Source organism: Cercospora beticola, chromosome 5, assembly GCF_033473495.1.
Source record: "Cercospora beticola chromosome 5, complete sequence".
NCBI classification, from domain to species: Eukaryota; Fungi; Ascomycota; class Dothideomycetes; order Mycosphaerellales; family Mycosphaerellaceae; genus Cercospora; species Cercospora beticola.
In genome coordinates, this window is record NC_088939.1 from 984768 (window position 1) to 1006546 (window position 21779).

General features: G+C 54.7%; 10 protein-coding genes across 10 annotated transcripts; 4 read left to right on the plus strand and 6 right to left on the minus strand.

Annotated features, from left to right (window-relative positions):
- Window positions 1-83: 83 nt before the first annotated feature.
- Window positions 84-3421, minus strand: RHO25_007633 (uncharacterized protein; the record flags this gene model as incomplete). Its single annotated transcript, XM_023599815.2, has 5 exons — window positions 84-1809; window positions 1865-2666; window positions 2809-2939; window positions 3170-3224; window positions 3286-3421. 5 exons carry the CDS (start codon window positions 3419-3421, stop codon window positions 84-86), a joined length of 2850 nt encoding a protein of 949 aa, XP_023448782.1.
- A 1743-nt stretch (window positions 3422-5164) lies between these two features.
- Window positions 5165-5605, minus strand: RHO25_007634 (uncharacterized protein; the record flags this gene model as incomplete). The annotated part of the gene is made up of 1 exon (XM_023599816.1): window positions 5165-5605. One exon carries the CDS (start codon window positions 5603-5605, stop codon window positions 5165-5167), a length of 441 nt encoding a protein of 146 aa, XP_023448785.1.
- A 1618-nt stretch (window positions 5606-7223) lies between these two features.
- Window positions 7224-11846, minus strand: RHO25_007635 (uncharacterized protein; the record flags this gene model as incomplete). The annotated part of the gene is made up of 1 exon (XM_065602964.1): window positions 7224-11846. One exon carries the CDS (start codon window positions 11844-11846, stop codon window positions 7224-7226), a length of 4623 nt encoding a protein of 1540 aa, XP_065459036.1.
- Window positions 11847-12615: 769 nt separating this feature from the next.
- Window positions 12616-13226, minus strand: RHO25_007636 (uncharacterized protein; the record flags this gene model as incomplete). Its single annotated transcript, XM_065602965.1, has 5 exons — window positions 12616-12641; window positions 12694-12759; window positions 12833-12983; window positions 13132-13146; window positions 13200-13226. 5 exons carry the CDS (start codon window positions 13224-13226, stop codon window positions 12616-12618), a joined length of 285 nt encoding a protein of 94 aa, XP_065459037.1.
- A 177-nt stretch (window positions 13227-13403) lies between these two features.
- Window positions 13404-14204, plus strand: NUO21 (NADH:ubiquinone oxidoreductase 21kD subunit; the record flags this gene model as incomplete). Its single annotated transcript, XM_023599819.2, has 3 exons — window positions 13404-13669; window positions 13723-13833; window positions 13895-14204. 3 exons carry the CDS (start codon window positions 13404-13406, stop codon window positions 14202-14204), a joined length of 687 nt encoding a protein of 228 aa, XP_023448786.1.
- A 336-nt stretch (window positions 14205-14540) lies between these two features.
- RHO25_007638 (uncharacterized protein) lies at window positions 14541-15089 on the minus strand (the record flags this gene model as incomplete). Its single annotated transcript, XM_023599820.1, has 1 exon — window positions 14541-15089. One exon carries the CDS (start codon window positions 15087-15089, stop codon window positions 14541-14543), a length of 549 nt encoding a protein of 182 aa, XP_023448779.1.
- A 292-nt stretch (window positions 15090-15381) lies between these two features.
- RHO25_007639 (uncharacterized protein) lies at window positions 15382-15801 on the plus strand (the record flags this gene model as incomplete). The annotated part of the gene is made up of 1 exon (XM_065602966.1): window positions 15382-15801. One exon carries the CDS (start codon window positions 15382-15384, stop codon window positions 15799-15801), a length of 420 nt encoding a protein of 139 aa, XP_065459038.1.
- A 1203-nt stretch (window positions 15802-17004) lies between these two features.
- Window positions 17005-17685, plus strand: RHO25_007640 (uncharacterized protein; the record flags this gene model as incomplete). The annotated part of the gene is made up of 1 exon (XM_023599821.1): window positions 17005-17685. One exon carries the CDS (start codon window positions 17005-17007, stop codon window positions 17683-17685), a length of 681 nt encoding a protein of 226 aa, XP_023448778.1.
- A 278-nt stretch (window positions 17686-17963) lies between these two features.
- Window positions 17964-18440, minus strand: RHO25_007641 (uncharacterized protein; the record flags this gene model as incomplete). Its single annotated transcript, XM_023599822.1, has 1 exon — window positions 17964-18440. The coding sequence occupies one exon, from the start codon at window positions 18438-18440 to the stop codon at window positions 17964-17966; it is 477 nt and encodes a 158-aa protein (XP_023449431.1).
- A 1297-nt stretch (window positions 18441-19737) lies between these two features.
- RHO25_007642 (uncharacterized protein) lies at window positions 19738-21613 on the plus strand (the record flags this gene model as incomplete). The annotated part of the gene is made up of 2 exons (XM_023599823.2): window positions 19738-20190; window positions 20237-21613. The coding sequence occupies 2 exons, from the start codon at window positions 19738-19740 to the stop codon at window positions 21611-21613; spliced, it is 1830 nt and encodes a 609-aa protein (XP_023449432.1).
- Between the last annotated feature and the right edge of the window lie 166 nt (window positions 21614-21779).

Sequence of the window (21779 nt, forward strand, 5' to 3'; positions counted from 1 at the left end):
TCGTGCGAGCGTAACTTGTGTTCATACTGGGGCTCATTCTGGTCCTATCTTCCCACATTATCTCATGTCATCTGAACACGCGTTCACACCGCCGAGGCAGCTTCACCCAAATCTCGCAGCAGCTGAATCAAATTCTCCACCATTGCAGGTCGCTGCGGTCTGGGAGGAGCTTGCGAGCCTCTTGAATCTGGTGGACTGCTTGCTGGAGTGAGGGCTTCGATGATGGCATCCATAGCCCTTTTCGGCTCATCGAGAGGCACAACCTCGCGCTGCCTGAGCGCAGCTGCTGTCTCTGGATTTCGATCGACAGCATTGAGCATTGGGCTTCTTTGACTTGCATTCACTTTCGCGATTGAGCCGCGAGGGAAAGTTGAATGCGCTGAGATCACAGCCCGGCCCTTGTTGAGATTGATGAATTGGTGTCGTTCGACGGCCGTCAGCTCCTCGTCATTGCCATCAAGGTGGACGAGCTGGCCTTCATAATCAATGGGAGGGCCGCAATCGACATGCACCTGCCCTTGCTGTCCAGTCCGCGTAGAGTAGGCCCCATGTCGTTGCTCAAGAGCAACGGCTTTCGCAAGCACGCCATACACCCAGAAGGTCAAGCCGGCATGATATAGCACAACCGCGTTGAAGTCCCGCAGCCAAGGAGTGTCTGGCGCACCAACTGAAGATGCGTTGGGGCTCAAGCCAGCCGGTCTACGCGCAGCTCTGAGTACCTGACCAGCGTGCCAAACAGCTTGTCGGCAAGCAGGCGATTGGAACCATTGCTTCAGAGCCGGCATTACCCTTCGAGCCTCGTCCTCTCCTTCCTTCCCAGCAAGCAGCTGTAGATCCTCGAAGGCCACGCACAAGTTGATGCGAAGCAGTTGGGATACCATGTGAACCTCCTTCGGCACAAATACTTCCCAGCTCTCGATCGCCACGTAGAATGAGTCCATAAGTCTGGTTATCTCGTGACTTTTTGAGGCTGCAAGATTGGTACCAGCCCAAGGGATCTCCCTGCTTTGTGCCTTGTTCGCTGAGCTGATCTGTGTGTACTCCCATGCAAGGCAGAAATGACTCATCAACACCAGATAGAGGCTGAGCTCGAGGTCAATTTGACTCTTGACTGAGCCGAGAGTAGAAGCATCACACATGCTCGAAACGAAGGACGAAATGTGAACGGCTCCAAAGCGACGTGCGTAGTATTGATCGCGCCACTCTTCGGGATTCTGGGCTCGCCAGAGTGCTGTTGGCGCGGGCAGCTCCAAAGTGACTTCTGAGTAGGCCAGCAACGGCGGTGTTTGAAAAGCCACGGAAAGCTGTACGCTGTGCAAGAACAGGTGGTAAGCGAGCCTCTTGAACGATTCCGCCTCTACCCAGTCACGCCACTTGCGCTCCAGCTGCTCAGGCGTATCCGTGGGTAAGGGATGTTCCGTCGGCCTTCTCGACCTTCTGAATCTGCCAGCTCTGCGAAGCATTGTGATGAGCGGCAGTGCTGATCCTTCCGCTAGCTCCATGATCCTTTTATCACCACTCCAAGTTCCAATGCCAAGTGCAAGCGCATATGTCTGCAGGGCCGCTAATTTACGCGTATTGTTGCTGTCTGCTTCAAACATCTCATGCAGCGCCACGCGCGCCTTTTCGTATAGAGCGTAACCAAAGCGCTGCGCATGACTTGATCTCCCAAGGATGGCGCCGGATGCGATCATCAAGGTAAGACATTCGGGTATCGATTCGGAGGGCTTGAAAGTCGGGAGGTGTATCCAGCTGTCGATGCTGTGCTCCATCACTAGCAGAAAGTCGTTGAGGAAGACGTCTAGGACTCTGTAGATAATAGGTCAGCATAAAGCTTGTTCTTCAAGATATAGCAGATCGGTACCTCGTAGACGGGAAGAGCGCGACGATCTTTTGATAGTTGACTTTGTCGCTTTCGGCGAGCAAGAGTGCCACAATACGATCTCGTTCTCGCGACTCCAGAGGGGCTATGAGGGCGATCTGCTTGGGTTTTGGTAGCTTACCATCGGGCCCACGACTGTCCATCAACACAGAGGCTAGAATGTGATCCTGATTGCCTTTTTCATGATTCGGGATCCATCTCCATGCTGAACGAGAATATGCCGCAACGCTGAGGTTGATGCTATCTTCGATCGAAGGCGTGCTGACTTCGGACATCTGAGAGGGCTCGGAAGGTCTTTCGAATGGCTGTGGAACGAGGGACGGATCCAACCATCCTCCCCATTCACCTTTCAGTACGGCATCAAGGTCGCCAAAATTTATGTTCAAGTCCTGGCCAAAATCCATGAGGTCACGACTATGGTAGTCCTGCGCCCAATTTTGCTGCGATTGTGGGTGCGTAGGAAGGTGCATAGGATCTCCAGGTTGAACAACGGAGCTCAGGAAGTCGATAAGAGAGTGGTCTTGATTCGCTTCAAGGCTGAGATTCGGACCAGGTATATTCGGCCTTGGTGCGGCTCTGTCGCCTTCAAACGTAGGAGCAGTAGTAGGGTCTCGGTATGTAGGCTGGGCAGGGGCCGAGCTATATGCAGGCGGCGGAGTCGCTTGCGACTGCCCTGGCGACGAAGTCCAGCGAGTGACTGGAGACACACGATCTACTGCTCGACTGGCAGTCGCGTCACCAGCGTCGACGCGGCATTCTAAACCCTTGGCTCGACATCGTTTGCCTAACAAGAATGGTGACAGGTAAGCATATATCCTGCAAACACCTCGACCCTACGGACAGATGTCTTATCATGTCAATGTAGGTCGAGGTTGGTTGGGCCGAGGAACAGGCAGGGACGACCGATGCATGTTGGCGATACGCACAAGGCTTGACTTGATCACACTTCACCTTGATCGTTGCGCAAGCGGAGCAGGCCTGAGAGGCTCGGATCTTGCGCTTCTTGCCGGACTCTTCAGTCGCAATGTGGAGAGTGGCATGGCGTTTCAGCAAGTCTCTGTGGCGCTCATCAGCTAAGAGGTCCCCATGATTACACGGCCTGCTGCGCAGTGGCGGCCGTGGACGGTAAATGTGGTCACCATCGGGATGATGACCCGGGCTTCTGCAGAGCTGATCAACCGGTAGGGCACAGCGATGGATAGAATTTTGGGCACCGGGAAGTCAAGCTTGACGGGCCATTGGCGAACGATGCCGCATGGGTGAGAGGGATGGGATACAAGTACTTACGCTCGAGCGAACGTCTTGCCGCATTCAGTGCATTTGAAGGGCTTTTCGTTGGTGTCTGTGTTGTAGCGATATCAGCACGCGCAAGGGGAGAAGTTGCGAGCGGTTCTCAGGCTTACGGCTACGAAAGTGCCTAGCGAGGTGATCGATGCGTCCGTAGGTCTTGCGACAGATGTTGCAGACAAACGGGTTGCCGGCATTGCTCGACTGCTGCTTCCTGGGCTGCAGATCCGGATTCGAGTCTGGCATCGACATGATCACGTGTGGGCAAGAGCGACTGGACTGGACGTGGATGTGGTCGTTGCACCGCTCGTTCCTGGCTGCTGTGCGGCGGGCGACACGGATCAATGGGGAGTAGCAGACGGGCGAGGTGGGCGAGGGCGAAGGAGATATGTCTCCACCGCCACGAACCTCTGCAGCGCGGCCGATGGCAGTAGAAATGGAGATTCGAGCATCGAGACGCGGACTTTTCGCAGCGCAGACGACGCTGCAATGGCGCGCAGAGTCGTCGTCGTCCGCCAGTCGCGCCCGAAGATTACCAAGTGGCGCGAAGGGAGATCGCTCTCACTGCTCGACCTCTGAGAACCACACTGCTTGGCGTGGTTCGCGCCTGGCCCTGCGTGGACCCTGCCGCCGGGCGGTAGTCAGCGTTTCGCTACTCATCACCACCGCGACAACCTCTCCTCGTCCGTCCTCACTGTCGGCGGCCGCCCCATACCGCTGGACGACACGCCGACCGGGGAGGCATGGCGCCTGGGACGTGGCCGAGTCGCTCGGGAGGCGAGTGCTCCCAAATTAGTCAGGCCGCTTTCTAGCCCTCGCCCTCTCCGCAGTGCTCCTAGTGCTCGGAGCACACTCGTCCATGTCGCGAAGGAATTCTCGCCGAATGTTGTCACTTCTGGATAACACAGGCGGGAGCGCCTCGACTCGAAGCAGACATTCACTTCGGTGGCGCCTGATGGTGAAACATCGGCTGAATGTGGTCCGCGCGGCCCGACGCTTGCAGAACGCGTCGTACTCGTCGTAATGCTGCTATCGACCTCACTACTGCATCGCAACCGCCGCTTGAGGAGGCATACATATGAGCCGCCGCGCCATCTGCGAGCGCTGCTGTCTCAACGATGACGAGTCCTCGCCGCAACCCTCTTCGCCAAGCCCAGCACTACGTATGAAGTCTACGCGTGAAAGCCATTGGCCGTGTCGACTTGCTCTGTTCTTGAGCTGATCGTCGAGCGGAAATGGACATTGCAAGTCTGCCAGGGTGTTCTGTGGAAGTCTGTGGCTATCAAAAACGACAAGATGGACTAGCTTCTAAAGTCAGCGGAGCCCAAAACCTGTGCCACAGAAAGGATCCGGTTCTGCCGTGCAAACAAGCACCACAAGTCCTACGATTTTCGGATCCAGGACAGACGAAATGCTTGCTCGTTAGTCGAGCATCCGACCAAATCGAGCGATTTCCAAACAGTCTACCACCTGCCGAAGTGTATACCATATTGCACCGAAGTCACTTCGAACCTCTTTCCATGTTCCGCCTGGGGGAGGTTGCTCGGAAGCAAAAAGAAGCGGGTCCGAACCTCGGATCATAAACGAAGCGCACGCATCAGCCCGCCAGGAATGTTGACTAACCGTGAAGTAGACGTGACTACCGTATGGAAAGACACCTTGCCGGCTGTAATTTCATCACGACAGACTGTATCTCCGTACCAGGATACATCCGATGCAGCCGATCACGCAACGGAGCCTTCCAATGCCCAGGCAGAAACAGGAGTGACAATGTGAGCTCTAGAAGGCGTACTGCGCGACTTGCAACGAAAGTTCTGAAACCCCAAGAATTGCATGTCGCGACCGTCTATCTAGAACTCCACAATTCGGAAACAGCACACAGCAAAATCACTCAATCACGCCGACCCGCATACACACCGCCCTGTTGCTTCTGCAACCCCCTGAGACCTGAGCCCTCTTCCTGCCCTCTTCCTGCCCTCTTCCTGCTGCCCTGCCCTAAAGGGTTGGCTGCACTGGATAACTCTGGTCTGGCACCACGACTTTCCCAGACTGCAATTGCACATCGGTGTAAGCAGGGTAGACAATCTTCTGTCCCTTCACCACGCTGAGCGTCTGAAACCCAGCGTCCTCGCCGAATTGTCCCGACCAAATAGATCCAACGGTGAATGCGCCGCAAACGGGCCCTTGGTAGGTCTTGCGAGCTGGCGGATCTTCCAGAGATCCGGAGACGGAGTAGGAGCATGGCGTTGCCGCGCTACCATCGTTGGTGTTGACCGCAAAAGAGTACGAGCATGGGCCGCCATCGGTTGCGCATTGGCGTCGGAAGCCCTCGATGGTCCAGGTTGGAGGAGCAGATGCGGAGGGTTGCGGAGCTGGCAGGGCCAAAGCGCTGCTGGTCAAGGTTGCCAGCAGGACGACGACGGTGGAGAACTGCATCTTGATAACGGGTGAGTTGTTGATTTTGAATAGCTGATCGGTGGCAGATTGATTGCTTTTGCTGGCTTTTGCTTTTCTGTGGTGATGCCTTTCAATGAGCGTACCAGCAAACACGTTATATATCCAACTACCATGGTTACAAAAGCGCAATCCGCGACGACAAGCGACATCCCCAAAAGCGGCAGCATCAGCAACATCGCGTCCGCCGATCTATTCTTCGCACGACCGAGAGGCAGTGCATCACTACAATCACCGCAATGAGTTAGCCGAGTGGTGTTCACGAGCTGAGAGGAAGCAATACGAACGGTGAAAGAGCAAGCGAGTCACGATGCTGACAGAAGGTCGTAGCAAAGCCGCACTTCGATCGCAGGATCCGCCACCTGCGAGCATGCCACTACGGCTATGGACGCTTCCAAGATGCTACGCTCTGAATCACGATTCTGTACGAATACAGGAAGGGTATCCAGCTTGAGAAACATCCGCACAGACAGTGCAAATCCGCAACAAGACCACACCCATACGACAGTGCTATGTTCAGTATGCCCTCACCGGACACCAGATCTTGGCTCAATTCGCTACTATGTGCCGCTTACTACATCCTTCTGCGCAGCCACAATGACCGGAACAAAACTTCTTCCCCAGAAGTCAAAGCAGGAGTAGGAATATACGATCAGCTAAGGCGTCCGAAAATGTTCCCCACATGCACTTTCCCCATTCCTCACGACCCCTCGAGATGACAGCATCAATTCGGACGCAGAACGGACAAACACCACGCCCTCACGCCGCCCCCGATGCCGTGAGCACAAAATAATCTCCTTACGCGGTGCAAATGGAATGGTGCGCCAACTCAAGCGCATTTCCTGCCGCCTGCCGCACCCTCAAAATGCAGTGTGGCATCCCGCATCAGCAGTCCAGAATATCTAAATCATTGAGCCGCGTCCGGTCAGTCATAACTCCAGGCTGGATGTCTGACTACTTGTAGAAAGAGAATCATGCCTGGTCCTAGACACGATCTCATTCGCGGTACAATTGCAGCGCAGCTTCTGCGTGCCATCTTTCGTCCGCTGGCAAAGCGCAACGTGCGTAGTCAAAAGCAGACGATGCTCTTACCGAAGGTATGTCACTTGGTGGTAGTAAGCAGAAAACGAAACGGACATGCAGAGCAGTAGTTAAACTCCTTCCTCGTTCCTGTTCCTGCATCCATCGTCAGCAAAGCCAAAAAATAGCAGAATGCTTGGCGTACGGCGTTTCTGCACAGCTGACGCTCAACGGACGTAGCAGTGCCAGAATGCTGTGCAGGACATGGAGGAATGCTGAAAGAAGGATATTCTGGTTTCTGTTCATGCATGCTTCGCTTCAAAAACGTACGTAATGCTACTAAAGTACAATACAGCTTCGCCATGAAAAAGCGAGCCATATACGCACCAAGTCTGCTCACTCTCCTTTCGCTTAGCAAGCTTCGAGGAGCAGCATCTAGCAGACTTCGTTTCCCTCCAGTTTGTGTATTTTGTCATAGTTTCTGTGGCGCGACGTCGAACGTATCGCGAAGTACTTGTTCGGCGTCGGCCTGTGCTCTTCCTCTTCAATTTTCGCACTTCTCCATCCCGGCCATGAGAACTCAGTTCTTAGATGGCGAACTCATGGCAGCGAGCAGGTCGAAGCGGTTGGCACTGGCACTTGGCGTACCAGCTGGCTTGGTGACACCAGACTTGCGCTTCTCCGTAGTAGCCTCCTTGGCGGACATCGGAGCCGACTTTGTTGGTGGAGGAGTCGATGGCTTTTGGTCTTTGGAGATGTGAACGCTTGACCGCTTGGAGTTAGGCCCACTGGGTGTTTTCGCCGGTGTCGTCACCGCGTTGACATCGTTCGTAGCCGTTCGGCCGTTCTCACGCTTTTCGAACTTCTTGTTGGCAAGCTTTCCCGAAGGCTTACGGTCCTCAGTGCTTCGAAGTGATTGATGATGAGCCTTAGAGGGTTGACTTGGTTTGCGGTTGTTCACGCCGGATTGAGTAGGGCCAGCAACACGATGCTTGCGATGATTTGGTTCAGACGGCTGTTGCTCAGGACCAGGCGCCTGCGAATGGCGCGGCTGGAAGGACGAGGTCTTCCGGTCATTCCGTCCTTGCTTTGACTGTGGAGGAACATAATTTGGAGCGTAGCACAACCTGTTGTTCAAGAGCGTGTTGGGTATCTTGACAAAAATCCCAGCAGGGTTCCGCCAGAAGAAAATCTGCTCGTAGTACCCAGTGTCGATGGTCTTGACATTTTTGGGGATAGGAGACATCTTCAAAAGATTATTAGGATGAGCGGAGCCGACGTGAGACGCATATCGAGCAGAGCGTGGCACCTTGACCACAGGTAGAGAGCCAAAGCTGCGCTCATTGCTGAAGTCAATCTCCGGCTTTGATGTTGGCTCAGCCGTAACGCGGCCGTACTGTGCTTTCTTGCCTTGGGGCAGGGACACCGTCGCACCTCCGGTCTGTGTGGCCATTGGCTCTATGCTAGAGGAAGCCACGGCAAGTGACAGACCTTGGGCCTTCGGTGGAGTCTTTGGTGGTGATGGAGGTGCCTCATTAGACACTTCCGCACGTGCAAACAACCCGTTGAATCTCTGCTGCCATTGCGCGTTTGCCACGATTGGCTGCTGCGCACCATGGAATGGCTGTCTGAAGGATTGTCGCTGAGGTGGCATCACCACAGAGCCGTTGTGACGGCTTTGGGTCTGTGGCGATGTCGCAGATGGCGAGGAAGGTGGGAGCCGCACCTTGGCTTGTGGCTTCGGCAACTTGACCTGTGGGTGTCGTGATTTACCCTCATAGACCGGGTGACTCTCGATATCCGGCGGGGGCGCAAATTGTTCCTTAGATGAGACATTTGGCGCGAGAGGGGCAGCAGTAGGTGGACCCTGTTGCTGCTGCAGACGCTCAGCATGCCGACGATGTGGCGGCTCGATCGGTCGCGGCAACCCTACGTGCGCGGGATTTCGAGAGGGATCCGGCATGCGTATCGCAGTGTTGAGCCTTGAATCTTGCGCAGGGGATGCGACTGCTGGCGGCGCGATCGGTTGCGTCTGAGTGCTCGGGGGAGCAGGACTGAAGCTTGAGACTGACCTAGAACCAGACCCATCATGGATAGTATGCTCGATGGAGTCATATCTACGCGGGCCTCCAAGTTTGCCTTGCTCCGCAGACGTCTTCTTGAATGTCTCCTTGAAGCGATGCTCCGGAATAGGTGCATTGCTCGCCGGCGCATTAGTTGCAGCAGGCGGGTTGTGGTATTGGTGGTGGAGCGTATTCGCCGCTGCCTTCCACGCAGTGATTTCTGGCGGCGGTTGTGGCTGTTGAGCCTGTTGCTGCTGGGCTTGATTCTGAGTCCGAGACGGAGGTCCAATCGGGCCGGGAGGGTGGTGAGGACGACCGTAGCCAGGGGCGTGTTGAGGCGACACGCCAGTCATGCGTGGCTGCGCAGGGCCGAACGGAACCGAGCGGTCGTTCATGCCAGGAGCAGGGAATGCTCTCTGTTGTTCCGTGATCTGCGGCTGACCAAGATTAGGAGAGCGACTGTCCTGGTTAAAGCCTTGCGGAGAGATGCGGGCAGACCCGGGTGCAACACGAGACATGCCAGGTGGAGGCGGCAGTGAAGAGTTCTGCTGCGAAGTACCCAGAGGAGCGAACGAGCTGCCGCCTTCGAAAACACCGTTTCCGAAACCACTGCCCCAGATGTTGTTGTTAGAGCTTGTCGTGGGCCAAGGCGAGAAGGCGTCGTTGTTTGCGACTGGCGATCTTCCGAGCTGTGCTGGTTGCGACTTACGCTCGCCTGGCGAGGAGTACGAAGATGCTGGCGCTCGGTAGGGGACAGGCTGCTGCTGGCCAAAAGGTGCGCGTGATGTGGGCGGACGTCCAGCCGCTGGCTGTGCTCGATTTTGATCCTCTCGAGTGGATAGGCCTGCCAGAGCTGCCTGTGACTCTAGTGGTGAGGCAGACTTCTCGGTTGGCTGCTGTGTAGGTGCTGGCGTTTCCACAATTGCAGGGGACGTGGATGGGGCGCTAGCAGAGGTGGGTGGCTTGGCAGGCAGCGTCTCCTGAGAGATGGTCGGTTTCGCAGCCTCAGCAGGCTTCTCGGCTTGCTTCTCACTCTGCTTCTCGGTCGTCTTCGCCGCCGCTTCTGCAGCCCGCTCACTCCGTGACTTGCCTGCTCCTTCAAGCGCGGCCAGTTTGGCTTTCAGGCGCTCCTTCTTCTCCGCCTCTTCACGAGCCTCTTCCTCCTTGCGACGCTTGGCAGCCTCGCGCTTCTCTTGCATGATGCGCTCCTGAATTTTCACTGGATCCTCGAATGGTGGTACAGGCTCGCCCTCAGAAGGCTGAGAAGGTTGAGAAGCTTGTTGCGCATCTGGAGGCGGCGGCGGCGGCATCTGTTTGTCCCATGCGGATGGCTGATTAAAGTTGGGCCGTGCAGGCTCTGCTCTATCGGGACCTGAGGCCGCTTCTGGCGTCGCACCAAATTCTGATTTGTTCATAGACATGCGTCGTGGTGGCGGCATGCTACCTTGGCTTACGCTAGAGCCACGGCGTCTGCTTCCCCAGCTGCCGTCCATCTGAGAGCTACTCCTAGACTGAAACGCAGGCGAAGGCTCAGGTGCCGGAGAAAGCGCTTGAGATGGACGCTGCAGGACGGCCGGCTTACGGGCATTTTCCTGGCGCATACTACCGCGCCGTCCTTCAGGAGCAGGCTCATATCGCCCGTTGGAGGAGTTGAACAATTCGCGAGCTCCACCATCGCGCTGCTGCCACGATCGATCAAAGGTATCGGCCGCAATTTCTCGAGCAGGCGCAGAGCCCATGGGTTCACTGGCTCGTGCATCTTGAGAGGGCAGAGTACGCTGCGGCGGCGCCGCTTGCACTGGCGGATTGATGGGAGCGACAGAGTCTGGTTTCGGTACTGGCGCCCATGGCGACTTGGCCGGCGCGGGTGCCGGACTCTTCGAGGTCAGCGCAGATTTCGAGCTTGCGGGTGAAGCAGCAGAAGCGTTTCCATTCTGCTTCGATTGAATTGCAGCTGCGCCAGGCTTGAGGATCCGCATGGGGTGCTCTGGACGATCGGAGCGCTGCTTGACAGATAAAGTCGGCTTCACACCTTCGGCAGGCTTAGCAGCAGGTTGTGCAGCTGGGGGCGTTGACTCTTCCGCAGGCGTAGAGGTTGCGTCTTTTGGGACAGTGGACTTAGTACCGTCCATCCAGACCACAGTCTCTGGCGCCCAGTCGTCCTCGTCATCATCGATGTCTGCCCAGTTCGAATCCTTCTTGTCTCCATCGGTCTGCAACCGCGTCGCCAGGTGAATTCCGAATTGTTGCTTGAGTTCCTCGTCCGTCAATTGTTTTGGTGGAGGCGCTGCTACGGGCTGATTTTTGTTCCAAACCTTACTCGCATCCGGTGCGCCTGAGCCTCCTGTGCCTGCTCGAGGCTTCAGCATCGATTGAGAGCTGCCAGTTTTGGCGATGAGCCGAGGCCGGTTCGCGGGTTGGAGCGTCGCTGACGCCAAAGATGCTAGATTGTGATTAGTAGCACTCTCGCCAGCACTGTGCTTCTCTGTCTCACCTTTATCACCAGTTTGCGGTGCGGCTGGTGTTGATGGTGCAATCTTGCTCATGAAGCTCTTGGTCGCATTGACTTTACTAAAAGCAGCAGGTTTCTTAACAGTCGAGTTGGTGCGAGTGTGAGTGCCTTTTTCGCCGGCATCTGCTTTGCTGTTGTCCGTGTCCGAATTGACGCTCAAATCCACAGATACACCCGTCGTGCTCTTGTCATCCGCATGCGCATCCGCCTGACTACCATCCTCGTGCACACCATTTACCAAATCGCCATGCGCAAGGCGGGTCTTCTCATTGCTTGAGTTCGCCTTTGCATCTGCAGGCTTCAACGTCTCTCGGTCTGTAGCCTCGCCAGCACTTGGCCCAGCTGCGACCGAGGGCGCATCCGATCCTGCGTTGTCGCTAGTCGTCCCGTTGGATTGAGTTGGCGATGCGGAGGTCGTTGCAGCGTTAGAAGCGTCGGGGATAGATTCGTTGTTCGTTTTGCCGCTGAGGGCGGAGTCGGTGGTGGAAGTGTTCGCAGCAGCGTCGACTGGCGCAGAGGCGCCGGTCGACTCCGAATTGATTACCACATTGTGGCCGATCTGCTCTGCCATCACAGTATCCAAGTCTGTATCGGCAGCCAAATTTGAGTCAGTAAACGTTGGTAACATGCCAAAGGACCAATTGAGTTGGGGGCGAGACAGCTGTTCAAGGCGCGCATCCGGCGCAGCTGTTTGGTGATGACGCGACAGGCAGAGGCCGTGTCGCGCGACGTGTGAAAGAAGACTCGGTCCTGTCTGAGGGAAAAATGTGGCACTATACCTAGGATCAGAAGGAGGCTGAGACTGCCAGCGTGCGTGCTCTGGTGGGTGGTGAGTCGGATGCAGCCTGTTCTGTGCTCCGCCGGTCGCTATGTGCTGTGTCTGCTCGGGTTCGTCGTGGTCGTCGCGATCTCGGATTGCGCGCTTCGGCGACGGCTCGTTCGCGGGTATCCGGCTGCTTAGAGCGCGGAGGGAGGAGTAGTGTGGGATGTGTGTAGAAGGGGGAGGGGAGGAAGTGAGGTGGTCGACCGGAGGTGAGGCTGTACGATCCAGACGTCTCGGGCGGCGAAGTCAGCCTCCGCGCAAAGCCAAATGCAGCCTACGGGGGTCTTTCACTGGGTCACCGCGTACCACTTTCACTGCACTTCTGCCCAATTCACGATGAGTCAGGAATGAAATGGCATGTTCTCCGCTTCACTTGACATACCCTCTGCTCTCACTAGCGACAGCGTTTCGGAGACTACTCGATCGGAGTCACGTGACTTGTTTGGAAAAGAGGATAGCGAACGTGGAATATGGCACAAAAGAAACTCGCTCACGCAGCTTCGTATCCTTATATACACAGAGTCTGCTTCTTAGCTCTAGAGACCTTTCTATACCCCATCGCCTCATGTGCCGCTTAGTGCGCGTTGTTCTTGTGGTGACCTGAGAGATCATGTCAGCGGCCATTCGAGTTTGCAGGACTTGTACAACTCACGAAGATGGAAGTAGTAGTTCTGAGCATAACCGACGACGAGAAGAGTGCCGATAACGTGGACGAGTGCTGTTCGGGTATTAGTCCTCCAATTTCCTTCTCCGCCATAGCTGCCCTTTAGTAGCCGAGGAATTGTACATACGCCATGGAGATGCCTTGTTACCCATGTATCTGGCCTGGTATCTCTGAAGCAGGCCGCTTGGCTTCGCTTGGGGTGCGCTTCCTCGTGGGAGCTTCTCGTAGAACCCAACAACGTTTTGCATGCGCGCAGCGTCGCTGGTGCTGCCGATGGCCTGTCCAAGCTCGTGTCAGCTCTTCACAATCTCTTCCTTTTATCTGTGACTGTCGTTATAGCAGTCTCGGCGTTCGTGGAGCAAGAAGGAGGTGCATATCGCTGCTCGGAGGTGGTCGCAGTAACGGATGGGACAGGAGCTGACGTACGTTGGGCGAAGCAACCTGGCGGGAAATGTTCAGCAAATGTCTCCGAGCGCATCAGCATATGAACGCACCTTTGGGGGGATTATCGAGGAAACCATGACTGCGGTGGTGTGTGTGCTGTATCGCTGGCGACGGAAGAGTTGAGTGATGTCTGCTTCGAGATCACCAATGCCGCTTCTCGGGATGAACCGCGCAGGCGGGTGCCAATCATGCCGACCCCAATGCCATGACCCTCACACACAGCACAGCAACGAACATACCTACACGTACTCGCCATGGCTTCGCTCCGTACTGCAGCGATGCTGCGTGCTGCAGCTGTACGGCCTGCACTGTCGCAGCGCGTCCCAGCCCTGGCGCGCTTCCAAACCACCGATTCTGTCGCCCCGAACCAGCAGTCTCGAGACAACCGCCCAGAGTCGACCGACGCCGCACCAGCTGCACGAGCTTCGACATCGAGTGTGACTATCCGACAAGAAGGAGCGTCTGAGGGCCAACCCCGACACCAGCCTGATTGGAATGTGGCTGTCGACTACAGAACATCGTAAGGAGGATTGGGCGAACCACCGTACGAGTGTGCTGATATGGAGGGTATAGCAACTTCTCCCCTGTCCCGCTTCGTGTCATGGACGGCAGCGAGCCAGGCGTCGATACACCGGCTGCTGTGCTTTCTGGAGCACCAGTCGAGCTGCAAGCACGCACCGTTCGGTACGTTCAAGGCAGGCACATGAAACAAAGCGCGAGGCCTCTCTTCTAACATAGTCTGCAGCATCTACAAACCCGCTAAGACCGCAACTCAATCCGGCGACTGGACTGGTCACTCATGGCGCATGGACTGGGATCCTCTCAGCAAAGGTCACCGCTGGGAGAACCCTCTTATGGGCTGGCAATCATCTTCCGATTTCATGCAAGGCACACATTTGAACTTCAACTCCAAGGAAGACGCCATTCGGTTCGCCAACAAGCAAGGCTACGAGTACTTTGTGCAGGAGCCAAACACGAGGAAGTTCGTGCCCAAGGCTTATGCCGATCAGTTCATCCACAGTCCGAAGAAGTTGAAGCAGGTGCGGACGAAGTAGAGTGCGGAAACCCTGCTTGCGCGTCTGCAGAGGCACCGAAATGGGTCTATATATATCCTGTGGTATTAACGAGAAGTTCACATGTACCTGTACTGGTTTCACTCACCTATCCACGATCCTATACAAGGGAACCAGGATACGTTACGATGCAAAGTGGCTAAACTTTGCGCGCATTCACGATTACCAGTGCTGCGTACTTGCACAGTGATCTGATGAGATGGTAGATGATCAAACTTTGACATTCTGCATACTACAACAACCCAAGTAAGCTAAACATTACAACAGTTCCGTACCCACAATTGCGGCCTCTCACAGCACCGAATCTCGCGTCTCGTCCTACAAGTCCCACCACTCTCCACCCCACTTCTCCCAACTCGTCTCCGGACCAGCTCCGCGTGGCCTCGCATACCAGCCCATCACCATCTCGGTTTTAGCATCCCCATATCTCTCCCTCTGCTCCTCGAGCCATTCATGCGCCTGCATGAGCTGCGCATTATGCTTTCCACTTCCAGGACGGATCTGTCGGCATTTGCGGACGCGTTGGACAGTCGTCTTCCCGGCACCAGCGTGTGGCTCTTGAAGACTGTTGCTGTAGATCGAGACCTCAGCCCAGTACGTGACGTCTCGGACCTGGCCTTGTGGGCAGAGAGCGCGCAGGTGAGCAGATATATCGCTCGACAAGAGGCGACGGAAGTGCCATCTGATGGCGATCTTGGTGTCCCGGTAGAGCTTGGGGACTTTGGCTAGCACCACATTTTTCTTGTGCTCTTGTGGTGGTGGTGTTGTTGGCATATCGTAAGCCTCGTCTCTGAACCAGACTCTGTTGGGATTGGAGTACTTATTGAACCCTGTTGCCGGCGTAGGCTCGAAGAATGTCTGAGACATGTTGACTTTTTTGGAATATTCGAAGAGAGGTTGTTGATCTTGGTTTTTGGTATGAGTTCTCTTCGAAGTTATGGGAGCGGAACTGACTGGGGGGCATGTAGTACTTATGGATACCGACAGGATCCGACACCGTGTCGTCAAGGAACCGAGGACGATTTCTTTAAGGACGAAACTTACTTAATGAGGCCACCCGACCACAACGAATGGATACGGTAATGCACTCACTTCTGGCGCCGTCCTCAGTACCAATCCTGTGAGTCTCTCTCTGCAACCATATGTATTACAGCCCACCATGCCCTCTGCCCTCTCTCTCTGGCAGCTTCAGACACACTCGAGCCAACAAATCGACAAACTGCCACCACTCTCCACAAAAACTACCAACAGAGACACACACACACACCACCACCACCACCACCACCACCACCAAGCCAACATGTCTGCCATGGTCTACTACATGGCCCTGGTGCGCACTCCCACCGGCAGAATCTTCCGGCGCACACACCAAGCGCCACTACGCTTTCACGCCTGCACCCTCCTGATGCTCCAGGACTGGTGCAACTTCCGGGCCGGCCAAGTGGCAGATCAGAGCCCAAGACAATCGATCGGCTGGAGAGAGATGGCCCCGGTGACAGTCGATCTCGCCGGGCAAGAGGGTGAGCAGGCTACCCGGGAGCCATGCGACTTTGAGGAGATGACTTGGGTGGAATTGTAGGGAAGGGGCGGAAGGAGGGAAGGAGGGAGGGAGGGAAGGGAAGGAGCGATGGAGGAATGGGGAGGCAAGGGTCTTTGCGGAGTTTCTGGGGGAGGAATTCCACCGGCGCTGGGAAAGTTTGATTTTTTTGCATTGTAGAAAGTAGGTAATAATGGTATGAAAGTGCGGTTCACAAAGTCATAAAGTTTTCTGCGTCCCATTCTCTGTGCTGCACTACTAACGAGAGCGAACGTGATTTTCAAGAGGTATCGACGTGGCGTGTCCGCCGTTTTTCAGAGATACCCTGTTCTCAGTCACTCTCTGAAATACGTTGCGACTGAAAGCTATCGCAGGTCAAGACGCATGAATGAGGCAGGTTTTCCATTTCCCAGAAAGGCTGTTTTCAGGTATTCGATCTCTGAGCTACGGTACCACTGAAAGCCAACAGGACTCCACATCCAGCAATGTCGCACATTCGGTAAATTTGAGAGAGATCTCGTGCGTGCGGTTGTTCTCTGAGCCACAGTACGACTGTATGCCAACGAGGGTCAAAAAAGCTCAATGTGGTGTCTTCTGGAATTCCTAGGTGTTTCTTGTTCACAGCATTGGTAAGCTCTGTGAGTGACCACTCTCTGGCCACTCACTCTTTCGAAGCCACCACATGGGGCCATTGGGCAGAATTTACTGGCCAAGTTCGACAGAAGTGACATCTGAAACGCCTTTTCACTCCAATTTCCCCTCATCACAAAAAATACCATGATGGTCGTATGAGCCATTTGTGCGATACGCGTTGCCGCTGATGGCCCCCTGGCTTTGGAATCGCAATAAAATGCAAGTCGTATTTGTATGAGCGCAAAGGCTCGGAAAGAGGTCCACTCTACGTACAGGACAGTGATTAAGCAGCTAGGTACACTGTCAGTCCCAGAGCGAAGTTTCTGAAGATTTGGTGAGACTATCCAGTCCTGGACCAGGGAAAAGTCCACGAGGCCGCACGATTCAAACTTCTGAACGGCATCCGGACCATGGATAACGGCACGATTCATGGTGGTTCTGTGCACTCGTGCGCCGTGGTACCAGAGGAAGGAAATATTCGCTGCTCGCTCAAGTCAACTCCTGGTATTCAAATTTTTCGTTCAACTCACGTTCTTGTGCCCATAATCTCGACAACACTACAGCAACCACAATTACACAGCAGCGATACCCTCGCTAGGCCGAGTCGTCACCATGAACTTCCGTGTCCTGGCACTATTACTGCTACTGGCAGTATCATTCGCCCTCGCCGAGTTCCTTCACATCTGCCACCGTATGGTCAGCAACTGGCCATACCAGCATCCACGGAGATGGCCTGCTCGTCCCAGCACGAGATGGTCTTATGATCAGAAACCGGACTGGCTTTCACAATCTCCACCAAGCCAGTCTTTCAAGCCTAAGCCGAAGAGGAAACCAATCAAGCTCAAGAATGAGAAAATTGTCTTCAAAGTGAAGTTCTGGGAGCTGAAATGGCTGCTGATGATCGATCCGGACCTCAAGAAAGGACTCAAAGGATATGGTATCGAAAAGCAGGCAACTCATGAAGAGGTTATGGCAATTCGAAAATCCATCGAGAAGTATCGTGCTTGCGAAAAGCGTAAGACGCGGCCAGGGTACAGACCGAGCGAATGTCTGCCTGAGAAGACGACCCTCACGACTTCAACTTCCATGGCGAAGGCGACGCCAGAGACGACTAGAGATAGCGACAACAGCGAGGCTCCTGCAACGACCTTGCCTCAGGTGGCTGCCATGGCCACAAAGACAGAGGCAGTTTCCACAGTTCCCGTAGCGACTGTTCGTGCCTTCGATCAGGTCCGGGAGACACGGCAGGCGGAGGCCGGTCAAAGTGGAGACGACAGGTCTAAAGATAATTGAGGAGCGCCATAGATCAAGCCGAGGACAATGCGCTGAAATAGTAGGATGACTCGAGTTTAGGAGGAGTCGAGCGTTGTGTTATTTGGAAATATGTCTGCGATGGAACCAGTACCTAGCAAGAATCGAGCGAACCGACATAATCGAAGTCCGGGTCAATCTTCACGTCCCTAATTGTGCAATTAGTCTCAAGATGTTCCTTAGAAATTCACTCCTCTCTGTTTTGTGCCTGATTGCCATCAATCTTGGTCCAAGCGATGTAATTCCACGGAGCTGCTGCCCTAATTCTGCTCTCCCACAGCCTTCGAAGCACGATAAAGAATCCCAAACGCCCATCCAGTACCCGCGAAATACAAAAGACTTCGCAAATAACTCCAAGTCCTCGTCTCAGTCGTCAAATAATTCGCCGTGTACAGAATCCGGATCAGGTTCCAGCCATACACGAAGCTTTCCAGTCCAACGCTTCCTTTGCCCAACTTATTCTCCGCAAGCAGTCCTGCGAAGACGGCAGCAACGTAAAGAGGCATATTCTCCAAGTGGTTTCTGTGGCAAGATTCCGCTCGCTCGAATGCAGCGAACTCAGCTGATGTGAGGCGCTTGCGCAATGATTCATGGAAGGTCGAGCCCTTTGGATTGCGGTTGTCGTGACGATTCATGTCACCTTTGGCAGCTTTGGAGATTGCCCAGCCATGTGGGAAAATGGCGAGCACGTAGTAAAATGGGATGGAGAGAAGAGGGACGTTAATATTTGACGCCATTGTTGTGAGCATCTTGTGGTTGATTTCTTGTTCGTTGTTGGTCTGTTCTTGATAGATGAAGAAACTCCTGTCTCGTCTCGTTATATATCTGGCACTAATTCCCACATTCCTCGAGCATATGAAGTCGGGGTTACGCAGCCTCGGCAAGATCTGTTAGCTCTTCTTCTCTGGACACTTGTAGCGAGATCTTGGCATTTGTAGAGAAGCCTCCAGGCATGATTGCACGCTGTAGTAGTTGCAATTCAATCCTCGATGAGGCTCGACGAGGGAATATGTGGGCATCGCAATGTCGATGGATCTTGCCAGAAATTTCAAGTTCAGTTCACGTGGGAGAGGGCCGCATTTTCTGGATTCGATGTTAAGGCTACGCTTCTCAATTCCACCGCAGATGAGACTGCTGGGTGACGCAAATATCGGTTGCGGATTGGCGACGGTATACCACATGCTTAACTCTGAGTACTCTGTGTTACAAGCTGACAGATGGGGGAAAGTCGCACACGTCCTCTATGCTCCGTTCTTCGCTCAGCCTGACTACTGCCAGAATGTTGGCAGGATTCCATGGTCTTTGCGAGCGGGTCGAAAGTCAACCAGAGTGCAAAGTAGCACAGATCGTGCTCTATCGTGATATCGGGCATGGACGTGAAGTTCACCAACCTCGTTCTTTCCATCCTTGCGTCCAAGCTTTTTGCCGAGCCCCGACTCAGCCGGTCGTCACACCCCGCAAAGCCAACTGCGCTCCTCCATCACCAGTCGCATTCATCTTCCGCCAATATCACAACGATCAGTGAATCTGACAAAGCGACCAAAGTGCATCAAGGGGCCCTGGTTCTTGTCCCACGAGCCTGGCGATACGAAGGTGTCGCTGCATGGCGAGAGACAAGTCCAAGAACTCATCGGCACGATGCCAGAAAGTCAAATCGAGCCAATACGCACCCCACCTTCGGAACGGCGCAGAGACACGCTGGAACAGGTCAAGTGCTTCCTTCTTTCAGCCTTTCATGGCACGTAGCTGCATGTCGTGCTGCGAGGTGTGCGGCTGGGAGCTCACACGATGCTCTGGCCCAACTCACATGGCGTGCTGGGCGCTGACTTTGATCGGGTACAAGGCCGATAAAGAGCTCGCATATGATAAGTCCCGTAGCTCCAACCTCTGGTCCAGGTAGGTGAGCCTTTTCCCTGCTCATTGCCGTCATTTGAAGCACTCCCCGGCGAGCAAGACTCCCTCTATACCTCTGGCGTGCGCTGCTGGCAGGCGCAGGATTGTCGAATCACCCACGCGCGATTGAAGGCGGTCAAGATGCTCGCCACCGCCGCAGCTCTTGCTGGAGCACTGCTGCTTGCGCCTGGGGCGTCTGCACAGAATACCACAGCACCACGATATGTCGTCTGGTCAAGCGTGGTCTTCACGAGGACTGGCGAACGAACGCCAGAAATCTTGGGCAAGATCCCATCTCAGATCACCTCTACCGGCGCTCAGGAAGCTTTCGCAGCTGGCAGCTTCTTCCGCAGTCGATATATGAGAGTGAGCAATGGCACCGTTGGCGATGAGGCCTCGGGTGGCGAGCTTATTGGACTCGACAAAAACCGATATGACCAATTTCAGACCACCTCGCTGGCACTGGAGCAACAATACAACTTGGCCACGCAGCAGGCGTTCATGCAAGGCTTATATCCTGCGTACACCCCAGGGAATGGGACCAACGAGGACGCCGATCCATATCGAGTGTACACACCTGCGAATGGCACAATCGTGAGTTGCCTCAGCCTTCAATACGCACCACAGCTGACATTGCTAGGTTCAAACACCACTGGGTGGCTACCAATACCCACAGCTCCGAACGGCCGGTCCCAATGATCCAAACTACATCTACCTCTCTGGCAATCTAGGTTGTCCGTCATTCGAGATAGCAGCAGAATTGTCTGACACGGCCGGAGGCAGTGATGGCACAGATGAAGAGTTCAATGGCACATACGCCGCGGTGGGCAGTGCAACACTCATTGGTGTCCTAGACCAAGGTTACTGGAGCTATGACAATGCTTATGCGATTTACGACTACCTACGGTATCAGAATGCATATAACGCGACGGTCAGAGACGAGTTGGCCGGATACCGTTCTTCCACCACCAACACCAGCTTCCTCGACACTTTGCGCTATCTGGCTGATGAACAGCAATACGGCCAACTTGGAAATCTTACTGCTAGGAGGCTGACAACTCGGCAACGCGTGCAGCAACAACCTGTCGATGGCAGCATCTCCACAGTCGCAGGAAACATGTTCGCCTCACGAGTCTTGGAATTGCTGAGCGCAGCCATCAACTACTCTGATTTCGGCCGCAACAAGCTGAATCTCCTCTTCGCCGACTATCACCCTCTTACATCTTTCTTCGCGCTCGCCGGCCTGCCTCAGCGTGATTCTCGATTCTTCGGAACCGCCGACTTTGCTTCCTCGGTCGTGTTTGAGCTTTTCAGCATTACAAACGACACATCCACTTTTCCGAGTACCAACGACCTCTACGTCCGCTTCTTGTTCCGCAATGGCACAGCAGATGAAGCTTCCAACCCCTTCCGCTCGTATCCTCTATTCGGTCGCGCGAATATCGAAAGCGATATGACATGGGAGGATTTCCGCGACGGCATGAACAACATTGCAATGTCAGGCATCGGTAACTGGTGCAACGAATGTGGCGCGACAACACTCTTCTGCGCCGCATTCGACGAAGACGGGAACGAATCTGATTCTGCTTCGCGAGGCTCTCACCGCCACCACGGCTTGGCACCTGCAGTCGCTGGCGTCGTTGGCGCAGTCATCGCGCTCGTGATCGCTGCTATCCTCTTTGGATTGGCAATGCTCATCGGTGGCGTGCGAGTCCGACGCGAAAAGCACGACCGCAAGAGCGACCTTGGAGGATTCAAAGGCGGGAGAAAAATGCAAAGTGATCAAGACCTGACAATTCCAAAAGGAGGAGCTATGGTAGGCGCTTCTGTTGTCGATGAGCCTCGCGGTCACGAAAGAATAGGATCCTGGGAGATGAAGAATGCTGAGGCCGGAAGGACTCACTTGGGGGCTCCGCAGGATCCGGCGAGTTTGAGGCCTAGCATGGAGGAAGCAAGACATGATCCATTTGCTGATCCGAATGGTATCCGACCTACGCTGACGCGAGAGCATGTTTGATGCGAATGCGGGAGGAATGAATTGTTTTATGATTTTACGACCAGTGACGCGGAAATGAAGAGATGGGCTGGAGAGAACAGTGTGTCGCGCAGTGCGCGTGCCGAAGGATGACTTGTACATACTCTTCTGTGATACCCTTTTCAAGGAACAACGTTGTTTTCTGAAC